Genomic DNA, 13,776 nt, shown 5'->3' with positions numbered 1-13,776 from the left:
TAGAAGGGCGATATAGGGGGAGATACAGTCCCTTAGATAAGCAGGGCCAAGGCCACGAATGGCTTTAAAGGTCAATACCAATTTCTCAACCTTCTGACCCTTGAGGAACCTACGAAATATTTTTCAGACCTCCTGGAATACCTGCACATTCAGGCTCAAATATAGGCCAGAAGTTACAAAATCGTTCCATTTTTGTCATGTGAAGATCTACCTTTATGCGCTAACCAGAGGCGTGGCTGTGCCAAACTGCGCCCCGTGCGCAGTCTATATTTTCTGCCCCCACGTGGCCCCCCACGGCACCATGACCCCTCCCGCAGCACACCCTCTTGTTGGACTTGACAATTAGATCACCAAAATCTACTTGACAGCTTGGCTGATGCAATCCTCCACCTTTCACCTAGTTTCAGGTGGGTGATGCAACCATGACCAAGCACATCTAGTGTGATTGCATCACTGCTCCCTGATTGGTTGAATGTCTCTATATGTATGCACAGAACAGTTTGCTCTATGTGGGTTTTGGTTATCCAGTTGCTGCGCTGCACTCTGTCAGACTGTTTTGTGCTTTTGGAAACAGGGAATAAAACCCTTCTGTTCTTTGAAGTGAACAGCGCCTGGGTTCCTGTGTTTTCTTTTCCTTAACTGCTTCTGCTGTTACCATGACCGCTGCTGAGTGGATCCTTCTCAGGTTATGGGCCAAGCTCCTACGTGCTACTCGTGAGTAACAGTGAGTGTACTGCGTGCTGTGTGACTCAGCTATTGCCATGGCTTCCACAATGTCCGGGTTGCTGTTTGAGAGGCTGAATGAGCATAACTATGTGGCTTGGAGCCAGAAGATGCAGAGCTATCTCATTCGTGAGGACCTGTGGAATGTTATCTCTACCCCTCCAGCGGCCCCTACAGTTGCTGAGCGACGTGCAGATGAAAAAGCACGTGCGTCTATTGTGCTAGCAGTGGAAAACTCACAGTTGGTTTATCTGCGAGAAGCCGAGACTGCAGCCAAAGCGTGGGCGGCTTTGAAAGGCATCTATCAACATGAGTCGGCAGGGGCAAAGGTCCTCCTCACAAGACAACTGAACAATCTCAAACTGAGGCCAGGAGGATCTGTGTTTGAGCATCTGAAGCAGATGCGTGAACTGTTTGCACAGCTTCGCTGATCGAGGTTTACAGTTTGAAGATTCCCTCAAAGTTCATCTGATGAGTTAGTCGTAGTATAGCAGCAGGGAAAAGTTGGTATGAAGTTTCCAGAGCGTCGCGGAATCCTACGCTGACTTTGGATTACGTCACTGCCAAGCTGCTAGACCACCAGAAACAGAGGGACTACCAGGCTTGAGAGAGAGCACGCGGCTGAGAAATCATCGTATGAGGGATTTTTCCTGCTGATTCTGCCGTTCCTACTTCCTGTGCTGTGAAAAAATGTTTTCATTGTGGGAATCCTGGCCATTTTGCACGGGCCTGTACAAATGCAAAAAAAAGTGGCTCAGAGGGAAGAACAAACCACCTTTGGAAAGCGAGGGGCTAACAGACAGGAATCACGAAGCATCTGCTTTCCTGGTAACAAACAGGGGAAGGACTCCAACTCACTGCATAGCTCATTGACTCTGCTTGTTCTGAAGCATATAGTGAATAAGGAAAGTCTCCCTTACCTGACCACGATGCGCTTCAACCTGTTGTATTGACCACGTTTGTTTAAGCTGATGGCACCGCAGCAAAGGTGCAACTACAAGGATCAACATTTCGTTCCTGCTCTAAATGGCTTCTCTGGAGTAATGTATATTTTGTGCGCTTCATTTTGGAATTTTGTTTGTGTTAAGTGTTGTAAGATTGACAGCTGAGGGTTATGTGGTGGAATTTAGTGGGCAGACCTGTTCTATTAAGAAACAAAGCAAGGAGAGTCTGTGCCGCGGGTATACTGCGTGCAGATTGTAACCTTTTATCAAGCTAAATAACAATGCTGTAGGGACAAAGCATGGCTTCAATGCAGTTAACAAACCTATGCACTTGATGACTGTATTCATTATATGCACCGTGTGCTAGGACATGCCAGTTTCAAAGTGCAAGGAAACATGTCCAGGTTGTGTGGTTTGAAAGCCAAAGTCCTGTCCCTAATTATCTTGATTGTACTGTGTGCAGTAAGGCCAAAGTCAAAGGCATTTCCTTCTACACAAAGGAAAAGCACCAGACAGTCAGATAAGGCCATTTGCTTTTAATTCATGCAGAGACCTTTAAGCTGGATCTCATTTCAACCCAGCCAGGGGGGCATGCAAGAAGTACCACATGGTTTTGGTGGATGACTATAGCAGAGTTCACCTATAGTCTTTTCCTGAGGAAATCCAAAGCTAGAGGCTTACCCAAGGTTTAAAAGAGTGGGTGGCAATGGTGGAAAGACAGTTTTCACATAAAGTGGCTTGCCTCCAAAACAGACAGAGGAGGTGAATTCTTGGGTTCCTGGGTTCCCAAGAACTGGTTGAAAAGGAAGAAAGGCATACGTCACAGAAAGACCAACCCTTTCTCTCCCCTTTTGAGAATGGGGTTGCTGAGAGGAAATTTGGGGTTCTACATACTATAAAACGGTGTGACTTGCTGCTGGATGCCAACATGCCAGAACATTTTCTGGGCTGAGGCTGTGAACACTGCCACATACTCTGACCAACAGAGTATGGTCTTCTAGTGTAGAACCAGACTCCTTATTTTTTGCTGTACCAGAAAGATCCCATCTCTGGATCATTTGCATATCTTTGGCAGTTATGCCAATATGCTGGTGTTCTACCCTGGCCTTAAAAGGCGGAAGAGGGGATCAGAAAGGTGGGTGGTGAGATTGAGGAGGATTTCTTTGGTTATGAATCTGGAGACAAAAGGTTTTCGGTTTTGCACATTCCTATGGGAAGGTTAGCTGATCTCTCGGAGTGCAAACTTTGAAAAGCATGCAGGATGGGAAACTATCCATGCTAACACAGAGGTTTTGCTACCTTTCACTACCAGTACATGAAGGGGTTAACAGAACTGCCAGGCAGCAGACACAGCCTGCACAGCAGCTCAAAGGTCAACCAACTGCTTCTAGTAGTGGCAAGCGTCCAAGAAAGAAAGCTGAGAAGGGGAAGGGCTGCAAGACAGTGACACTAGCAGTAGTGAAGTGAAGATGAGAAAACAAATTAAAGTGCCCTCGTTACCTCTGATAGGTCTACAAAAGGGATACCTCCTGACAACGGGTATGGGTTTTTCTCAAAAGCGTCTATATGTTTTGTCAAGCACAGGTATCAGAGCCAAGCTCCTATAAAGAGAGATGTTAAAGCTAGCTCACCAGCCTGAAATAGAGCTCTGGCATGAAGCTTATGGCTGAGGAGTATAATACCTTAGTGCAACAACAGGTGTTTTACCAAAGACTGTTTTGCCAGAAGGAGAGGAGGCAATTGGGTCAAAGTGGGTGTTTTGGAGGAAAGAGTTGCCAAATGGTGGTACTCAAAGGTATAAAAGCTAAGGCTTTGTGTCACCTGGGGTTTTGTGCAAGACCGCTTTTGCCGCTGAATTATGACCAGACCTATTTATTCCCCCACAGCACGACCTGAGTCTTTGAGAGCTTATGCTTGCATTTAGCTAGTAAGAAAGGAGAGCTTTACATGGGTGAAGCATTATGACTTCCAGTGTGCTTTTGAAATGCTAAATTGAAGGAAGGCCAATTTATCTGAAAGCCTGCACCAGGGTATGAAGAAGCAGACCCAAATGCTGTTTATCTCTTTAAACATGCGTTCTTTGTATGGTTTAAAACAAGCTGGTGCTTAAACTGGGTATGATGAACTAGACAGTACATTGCTTAAACTGGGGTTTAAGAAGTCTGTTGCTGATGCATGCTTATACATCAAGGGGAACTCAAAAAAGAATCAAGAGGTCATTCTCTTTATGCTTTTGATGACATATGTGTGTGTGCAAGATCTACACAACAATTTGACAAATTGGCCACAAACAACTCAGTGCGACATTACGTATAACGTTCTAAAGGATCTTAGGTCTTTATCAAACATTACTTGGGTATTGATGTCATATCTACACCAAAGCAAGGTTGCTATCTCCTAAGTCAGAAGAACAAAATAAATGAGTTGGTGCGCAAGACTAGATTGTCAAAGGCAAGGGTTGCCACAACACCAATGTCCCTAGACTTTCAAGAAAGCTAGGTAAAAGAAGTGAGGAGTTCAACAATCCTGAACTGTACAAAATCTAAGTTGTAGGTAGTCTCCTACATATATCTAACTGGACACGCCCAGATATAGCGTTTGCTGTTAGTGCAAGCTAAACAGAAAATCTAGCAAGCCCAGCAAACTGATGATTGGGAGGGTGTTAAACGTAGTGGTTAGGTACTTAAAAGGGAACTGCTGATCATGTGTTTACTGATCCAGTCCACACAAAAGCACAGAGTTGTGTGCTATTGGTAGATAGATTCATTTGCAGACTGTGGTGACAGGGGAAGTCCTGTACTTGGTTTTGTCATTCAATTGTTATGGTGATGTAGCTATCACCTGGTGTTCTAAGAAAACAGACCACAATCCAGCCTGTCCACTTTCTGAGGGCTGAGTTCTGCAGCGATTGTCAGAAACGTGTTCAGAACTACTTTGGGTTGAGACACTGCTAACTGAGTTAGGTGAATCCATAAAGAAGCTCTATGCTAATCGTGTTTGATGATTCACAGACCTGCATCGCATGGCTAGCTTAGAGACCTGAAACATGAAAACAAGAACTAAGTACATAGGAGTAAAGTACCAGAATGTTAGAGAGCTAGTACAGAATACCGAACTATTCAACTGTAGCCATATGTTGAGAGACAGAGCTGTAAATGTTGCTGATGTGTTTACTAAAGCTGTGTCACCCAGCAATAAGCATCAGACAAATGTTAGAGAACAACTGAAAGTAAAAAAGGTTGCTGTCATAGTAGTTTTGGAAGGGGGGTGTTAGGGACTTGACAATTAGATCACCACCAAAATCTACTCTGCTGGACAGCTTGGCTGGATGCAATCCTCCACCTTTCACCCTAGTTTCAGTGGGTGATTCAACTATGACTAAGCACATCATGTGTGATGGCATCACTGCGCCTTGATTGGTTGAATGTCTCTATATGTATGCACAGAACAGTTTGCTCTATGTGGGTTTTGGTTATCCAGTTGCTGCGCTGCACTCTGTCAGACTGTTTTGTGCTTTTGGAAACAGGGAATAAAACCCTTCTGTTCTTTGAAGTGAACAGCGCCTGGGTTCCTGTGTTTTCTTTTCCTTAACTGCTTCTGCTGTTACCACGACCGCTGCTGAGTGGATCCTTCTCACCTCTTCCCTCCTTCCCCCCTTCCCACACTTACCTTAGTTCCTTTCCTTTTCCTAGAACTTTTTCAGGCTGAAAAAAAGGCCTATTCGCAATTCAGGCTTAAAAACGGCCTGATGGGAACTATACGTCCCAGGAGACCTTGTGAGCCCCAAGGTCTCCTGGGAACTATAGTTTCTCAGGCTGTTTTTAGCCTGTACTGTGAACAGGACTTCTTTTCAGCCTGAAAAAGTTCTAGGAAAAGGAAGTGTGGGAAGGACCAGGGGGCATTCATTGAAAATGCTGGGGGGAAGAATTAGAACTAATAAAAGGAAACACTTCTTCACGCAACGTGTGATTGGTGTTTGGAATATGCTGCCACAGGAGGTGGTGATGGCCACTAACCTGGATAGCTTTAAAAGGGGCTTGGACAGATTTATGGAGGAGAAGTCGATTTATGGCTACCAATCTTGATCCTCTTTGATCTGAGATTGCAAATGCCTTAACAGTCCAGGTGCTCGGGAGCAACAGCCACAGAAGGCCATTGCTTTCACATCCTACATGTGAACTCCCAAAGGCACCTGGTGGGCCACTGCGAGTAGCAGAGAGCTGGACTAGATGGACTCTGGTCTGATCCAGCTGGCTTGTTCTTATGTTCTTATGTTCTTAAGGAGGGGGGTACCACAGAGGTGGGGGAAAGGGGGAGGGGCTTGGGGCGATTTTCTGTGCCCCCAGGCGTGCACCCGGTTCATGGCACACCCCCTGTCCCCTTGCAGCTCCGCCACTTGCACTAACAGCATTCTTTAAAAGTAAAAAAGAAAGAATGAAACTTAGCTCTTTCTTGTGGAACCTGTGCTTGTTTTTTGCTGATGTTGGATTATTGTTAGGGTTTATTGTAAACGTTGTTATTATTATGCTTGGTTCTATTGTATTGATGTTGTTGTTACTTATTATGTTGTACACCACCCCGAGCCCTCCGGAGGAGGGCAGTATATAAATTAAACTTCAAATCAAATCAAAGATTTCATCTTCAACTGACATAGGATTATTTCAATCTTTGCTTTTGATGCATGTTTTGGTCATGTGGCTATGAAGTTGAAAACGGCAACAAAATCCAGGACTTGTCCACGGGCAGATCGGCGAATGTCATCTTGAGCTGACATCTTGAATGTCATCAAGATCAGATTGCAGCTCACAAAATCCTTCCTCTTCCTTCGAAGTGGAGATCCCAGGCTGAGCACAAGTTGCAGAGAACGGATCCCTCCCCAATCATACATTTGATCAATTCCGTTCTGTTTATTCTGCAGTACGTCCAGGTGGTTTTCAATTAGACTTGAGACTTTCTGGTGTCTCTCCTCACTTTTGAGCTCAAGCAGCAGTGGAAATATTTCAGTATTTTTTTTTTTGCAACATGATTTTTCCAAACTTTCAGCTTTCTTTCGAAGAATCTTGTCACATAATGTCAAAATGTTTTCTCAGAGGCAGAGCTACCATGGGGCGAGGGGTGCGCATTGCACCGGACACATGCCTCAGGTTTTTTTTAAATTGTCCTCTGCCCTCCCCCCCACAGCCCCCTGCCCCTCCACACTTACCTTAGTTCAACCTGAAAGTGCAGGCTGGAAAAAGTGGCCACTTGAGGCTGAAAACAGCCTGGTGGTAACTACACTTCCTAGGAAACCTTGCGAGCCCCAAAGTTTCCTGGGAAATGTAGTTCCCACCAGGGCATTTGCAGCCTCAAGTGAAAGGTTGCTTTTTCCAGTCTGCACTTTCAGACTGAACTAAGGTAAGTGTGTGTGTTGGGGGGGAGGCGTCACGGGGGGTGGGATGCAGAGTGCACACCGGGCCCAGTAGGGCCCAGCTACGCCTCTGCATTTTCTTCAGTGCCATGCAGAAATGTTCACCTGGTTCGTTGGAAGAGAGATGTGCACTAAGGATGCTCGTTTCTGCAACCAGTCTCCATCTTCAAAGCATTCACCAAAAGGCAGAATACTGTTTTTTGAAAAATCATCTTGCAATTCTGACTTCAGCTCCCCAGCCATTGCCCTCCATAGCCCAAAACAGAATTATGCCCCTTATTTGAGGGGCATAAGTCCACACGCTGTGCTGCAGCTTATCAACAGTTACGCAGGTAAAGCCATGAAACTGTCTAGTACTAGGTCTTTATTAAGGTGCTGTAGATAATCTCACACTATGCAGCTACAGTGGAACCTCGGTTTTCGTCGGTAATCCGTCCGAAAACAGCCAGCAAAATCTGAAACCGACGAAAACTGAGGCTCCGTTGTAGCAAATGTTGAAAGCAGCGGGTCGCCGGTTTTCACCGCAAAATTAGTGCACGCGCGCTGGCGACAAACCGACGAAAACTGAAGGGATGAACGAAAACCAGGGCAAAATTTTCGCCCAGAGAATCGGCCAAAACCAAAATGGACGAAAACCGATGGCGACGAAAACCGAGGTTCCACTGTATTCTGCCCCAGACCTTTGTGGGAGGAGACAGACAGGCAGGCAGGCAGGCAGGCAGGCACGCACACAGGCACGCACGCATGCAGGCACGCACACACGCACACACGCACGCACGCACACACTGGTTGTTATTCTTGGTCTTTCTAAAATGGCTGGTTTTGTTGTGTCGGAATTTTGCTTATTCTACGATCTGGCATGTGGCTGATGTTGAAAAAACAGGTGGTGGCAGCTGGGTAGTCCCAGAAGAGGGACAAGATTAGGTCCTGGTTTCCTGTCATTTATCCTGACTGACTCGTTCTTCCCTTTGCAGATGACGCAGATTGTCCTTCCTCAGATGGCTGCCAGGTAAAAGGACAGGAGAGGCCCTGCACCTCTCACAGCATTTCTGCACAACTCACTGTGACGTCTCTGGGCCCCACTGTCCCCCTACAGGTGGAAGGGTAGAACATTGCTATGTCCCTGAGCACGCTAGAAGGTCAATAAGGGCATGGAAGGAACAGATGGGAGAAAGGACACCCAGGGCCAGTTGCCGAAGGAGAAAAGACCTACTCTGGAGCAAAAGTCTCCTTGAGAGAAAAGATCTACTCAGGAGTAGGCTCAGAGCAACAGGGACTGGGCAAGCCTGGGAGAAGGAGGACAAAAAGGGAAAAATTCTGAAGAAGACCTCTGCTTGAGACTCCAGAGAAGAGCTGCCACTCTGATTAGACCAGGGGTCTGCAACCTGTGGCTCGCCAGATGTTCGTGGACTACAATTCCCATCAGTCCCTGCCAGCATGGCAGGGGTTGATTGGAATTGTACTCCATGAACATCTGGAGAGCTTGGCGGGGGCTGATCGGAATTGTAGTCCATGAACATCTGGAGAGCATGGCAGGAGCTGGTCGGAATTGTCATCCATGAACATCTGGAGAGCATGGCAGGGCTGGTCGGAATTGTCGTCCATGAACATCTGGAGAGCATGGCGGGGGCTGATCGGAATTGTCGTCCATGAACATCTGGAGAGCCTGGCAGGGGCTGATCGGAATTGTCGTCCATGAATTTCTGGAGAGCATGGCAGGGGCTGATCGGAATTGTAGTCCAAGAACATCTGGAGAGCATGGCAGGGGCTGATCGGAATTGTCGTCCATGAACATCTGGAGAGCTTGGCAGGGGCTGATCGGAATTGTCGTCCATGAACATCTGGAGAGCCTGGCAGGGGCTGATTGGAATTGTAGCCCATTAACATCTGGAGAGCATGGCGGGGGCTGCTCGGAATTGTAGTCAATTAACATCTGGAGAGCATGGCGGGGGCTGATCGGAATTGTAATCCATGAACATCTGGAGAGCATGGCGGGGCTGATCGGAATTGCCGTCCATGAACATCTGGAGAGCATGGCGGGGGCTGATCGGAATCCCTCCCCTCCCTTGCATACCACCCCTCTCCCTCCCCTTCTTCACTCCCCTTCCCTTGCATGCCACCCCTCCCTCCCCTCCCCTCCCTCCGCTAGGGTGGGTGGGCCATGTCCAGATGCCGGGCCCCCTCCCTCCCCTCCCTTGCCCATGAACATCTGGAGAGCATGGCAGGGGCTGATCGGAATTGTAGTCCATGAACATCTGGAGAGCCACAGGTTGCAGACCCCTGGATTAGACAGTCTTATCCTTGATAGACCAGTGCTCTGATATATTATGAGTCAGCTTCATGCTAGTAAACAGCCTCTAGGGAGGAAGAGGGAGGGTTAATTTTGAACTGGCCAAAGTGCATCTTCAAAGGTTTGAGCCCTTTCAAAGTGTGGGCGTTTGCTCAAAGTTGGGCTCAGCTACTCCAGTTCACAGTCTGGCTGCCTGCTTTCCATCTTTGTACCATCTGGATTGGTTCTTGATGTACCTTCTGTCAAGTTTCTGATGACGCAAAAATGGGGCGAGAAGCTGAGATTTCCCTCCCCCGTGCATGCATGTCTTCTTTCTATGATTTTGTGCCTAGCTAAGCAGGGTTGGCCCTGATTCGTATTTGAATGGAATGCCACTGAGGGTCACTACACAGAGGCAGGTGATGGCAAACCACCTCTAATCTTCTCTTGCCTTGAGGACCACATGGTAGTGGTTCCCAACCTGGGGTACACATACCCCCAGGAGTTTGCCACTACCCTGCAGGGTCATCATAAGATGGCTGCAACTTGACGGCCACTTTCCACTGTCGTTCACATGTCCCCATTGTTTGTTCCCACCGTGTACCTTGGAGAACTCCAGTTTGATTGTATGTGCAGGTTAATGGCCAGGTATTGTAGTGGTTAAGAGCAGGTGCACTCTAATCTGGAGAACCGGGTTTGATTCCCTGCTCTGCCACTTGAGCTGTGGAGATTTACCTGGTGGATTTGATTAGCTGCTTTGGGAGAGTGAAATGTAACCACTGTGAAATTATAATTGGAAAATGAAATGAATGGAGCACTGATGAAGGCAATCGAAAAGCTAACAAATGCGTGCAACTTCTGCAATGTTTATTCCGATGTGGATGCATGGCTCCTTTAACATTACCCCAGAGGGGGATGCAATCATAACAATATTGCATCCATTCAGGAAAATGGTGATTGTGTTTACACCTGAAAGAAAATAATTTATGAATTTAAAGACAATTATTCAGTCACCGATTGGAAGAGTAACATCTATGAAAGAAGACAACAGATAAGGTTATAAGCCTCTATTGAGGTGAACTGTGTGGATAACATTGAGGGAGGTTGTTTAACTGCATCGGTGTTACTGAAGTTTTCCCATCGGAGATATCTGTAATGAGAGTAGAGATTATTAATAGCAATTGCATTTTATGTATGTTTATACACTGTAAAAAATAATTGTGATATACACAAGCCACTGTGCAGCACACGTGCGTCATGTGATTTTTGGGTCTGTATTTGGTGAATGCTGTTAGAGGCTCACTGTATTCATTGACCTTGGGCTAGTCACAGTTCTTCGGAGCTCTCTCAGCCCCACCCACCTCACAGGGTGTTTGTTGGGTGGGGGAGGGAAAGGAGATTGTAAGCCCCTTTGAATCTCCTTACAGGAGAGAAATTGGGGACATAAATCCAAACGCTTCTTCTTCTAACTTAATGTGACAATTCTCTCTGTAGGAAGAAAGGAATCATCATAAACATGTCTTCTGGATCAGGCCGGCGACCTTTTCCAATGGCAATTATGTACAGTGCGACAAAGGTGAGGAACATGCTTAGCTAGGCGATCGTTGTCTGAAAGTATAATTTTGGGTCACAAAACACAGGACGTCATCAGCGTCAGAATGGCATTGGGAAATAGAAGAAATTTGCTTTCTGGTTACTTGTGTGTAGAAAGGTTGGGGTACATGTTACATCACAAAAACGGAAACACTATATTTTGGTGTATTGTCAAAGGCTTTCATGGCCGGAATCACTTGGGTGCTGTGTGGTTTCCGGGCTGTATGGCCGTGTTCTAGCAGCATTCTCTCCTGACGTTTCGCCTGCGTCTGTGGCTGGCATCTTCAGAGGATCATCTGAAGATGCCAGCCACAGAATGTTGTGTCGTCCTTGCCTAGGAACTGAAAGATGTTTTCAAATGTTTCAGACAGAGAATGGCTTTAAAGGGATTCATTTAAAACATTTTGAGCCTGGAAATAAAATGCTGGGGGGCGAAACTAAAACCATGGAGAAACCCTTTTATTTCCTGCTTCCAAACATTTTTAAAGGTTTTTATAGAAATGCCGTTGTGTAGGCTACTTGATTATGTGTACTCAGGTAGCCAAACAAATGAGCTGTTTCGATTGACAAACAACACTGTGTTTGCAGTAATCTCAGATGATATAAGGCATTACATTTGTATTATATATTTGTGATACCTAAGGATGTCGATGATTTAGATTCCAAACCACGTTCACATTTTGTTATGTGGGGCTTCCTCAGAGTGGGATCCAGCAGGTTCTCTGGGTTCGAGTAGGTTACTAATTATTTGTGTGTGCGGGGGGGGGTTACTAATTGAGTGATTTTGCCATGTGATTTTTTTGCCTTGGTCAGCCCCTCCTCTCAGCAGTATTAGCGCTGAACTTGAAACAGTCTAGCAGGAGGTGCACGGCGTCTTGAGGCAGCCTGCATGCGTCGTTCCAGCCAGGACGGTAGCGTTTCGTCATTGCATGTAGTAATGCCCGCCCTGGAAAGAGCCGGCCCACGCCCCGTTGTGCCCGCCCAGTCCACTGGCTCTGCATACGAGATTTGAATCCCACCACCATGGGAACCTGTTACTAAAATTTTTGGATCCCACCACTGGGCTTCCTTCCTAATAAGGAAATTTAGCAACAAGAGTAAGCTAATTGTCTTCTGTCTGAGTAAGTCTGCCTAGACCAGACATTCACATTCCTAGTTCAAAAGATGCTGAAGTCATGATAGCGAAGTTGGAGATCATGATATATAATTCTGCTTAGCAGAGACCATTTGCAAGATGGGATTTTAGAAGGTGATTATAGAATCAGAAATCCTGGTTTTGGACAGACCAGTCTAGCCGATCTTGTTGGACTCCTTCTCCTTCTCCTTCTCCTCCTCCTCCTCCTCCTCCTCCTCCTCCTCCTACCACCACCAACCACCACCACCACCACCACTACTACTACTACTACTACTACTACTACTACTACTACTACTACTACTACTACTACCAGGCTTAATTGCCTTGACACAAAAGACCTGGGCAATTGATTGCAATGTCTCCATTGCAAACTCCTTATTGCAAATTTATGTAGTGTGGAAATCAGTTGCAATTCCCTGGGGATCTCCAGCTCCCACCTGACAATTGGCAACCCTTCTTGGAGGAAACAGCAACTTTGGTGGACAGACGTTATGGCATCACATCTCTGATGAACTTTGTCCCCTCCCCAGACACCACGCTTGCCAACCTCTGCCTCTGTATTACTAGGAATTTCCCTACTGGAGTTGGCAACTCTGTGAGCTGCATTGTCCTGGAGTCCTTCGGGGCAGGCAAGGGCATTTTAACCAGTGGCCAGAACTGGCATTTGAGAACAGGAGTTGACCGGAGCTGAGCCGACGGCTGGGCTGAAATTCTTTGCAGCCGGCAACCAACCGTTGCATTGAAATGAGCTTATTCCCAGTCCCAGGTGAGGGAGGGGCAGTGTGGACGCTCATCACTTCTTAGCATCAACGGAAAGCTTGAAAAACCTGGAAGAGCTTTTAATAAAGCGAATTAACCAGCAGAGGAAAGGGAGATACGCATGGGAAATAAACGAAATGCAGAGAATCGTTTGAATCAGGTTGCATTAAATTCAGTAAACCACAGGGGCCGTTTATCATGTTTGTGAAACAAACGGAGGCTGACTTTGAAGTTTAATGATAAAACAGATCTCTTTTGCTTTTGTGTCTACGTGCTGTTCTCATGATCCGGGTTTTGACTGATGTGGTTTAATGTCTGGATCTTATGAAATGCAAAACATCCCCTACAGACTCTGGATGAAACCAATGGTGGGATTCAAATAATTTAACAACTGGTTCCTGTGGTGGGATTAAAATAATTTAATAACTGGTTGTTTTACAAAGCACCATTTTAACAACCGGTTCTGCCAAAGTTGGCGCGAACTTGCTGAATCCCACCGCTGGATGAAACTCCAATAAGGAAATCAGTGCAATCACTTGTTTTCTCTGGATCGAAGAGAAACACGTACCAAAAGTAGAACAGTATAGAAAAAAACATCAAACCACACCACAAACAAAATAACAATGAAATGAATCTTAAGGTTCCATAAAATAGAGACGTGACACAAATTTCATTTTGCTATTTAATTATTTAACACTTATGAACCGAATAAACAATGACTTACAACCTGGACTACTAACATGATAATCACTAGCCTATTATTTCTCTTTGGTGTGATATTGTGATTGGGGAATGACTCTTGTGGAGTCCAGCTGGTGCTTCTAAAATGACTCGCAAATCAGCAGTCATGAAATATCCTGTCAAGTTCACGTGCATACAGGGGCTACTCCAGAGGTGGGATCCAGCAGGTTCTCACAGGTTCCCTAGAGTAGGTTACTAATTATTT

The 13,776-nt window shown here is 46.0% G+C and overlaps 1 protein-coding gene across 1 annotated transcript in view; it reads left to right on the top strand.

Moving 5' to 3' along the window:
- LOC125435522 (very-long-chain 3-oxoacyl-CoA reductase-B-like) overlaps positions 1–12,762 on the top strand; it is a 43,537-nt gene extending 30,775 nt beyond the window's left edge. Inside the window, exons 7-9 of the mRNA XM_048501717.1 lie at positions 8,049–8,083; positions 10,838–10,919; positions 12,466–12,762. Coding sequence (XP_048357674.1) covers positions 8,049–8,083; positions 10,838–10,919; positions 12,466–12,762 — 414 coding nt within the window. The remainder of the gene's footprint in view (positions 1–8,048; positions 8,084–10,837; positions 10,920–12,465) is intronic.
- The last annotated feature ends 1,014 nt before the right edge of the window (positions 12,763–13,776 follow it).

This window comes from Sphaerodactylus townsendi, linkage group LG06 (assembly GCF_021028975.2).
Source record: "Sphaerodactylus townsendi isolate TG3544 linkage group LG06, MPM_Stown_v2.3, whole genome shotgun sequence".
Taxonomy (NCBI): Eukaryota; Metazoa; Chordata; class Lepidosauria; order Squamata; family Sphaerodactylidae; genus Sphaerodactylus; species Sphaerodactylus townsendi.
This window is presented reverse-complemented; position numbering and strand designations above follow the sequence as displayed.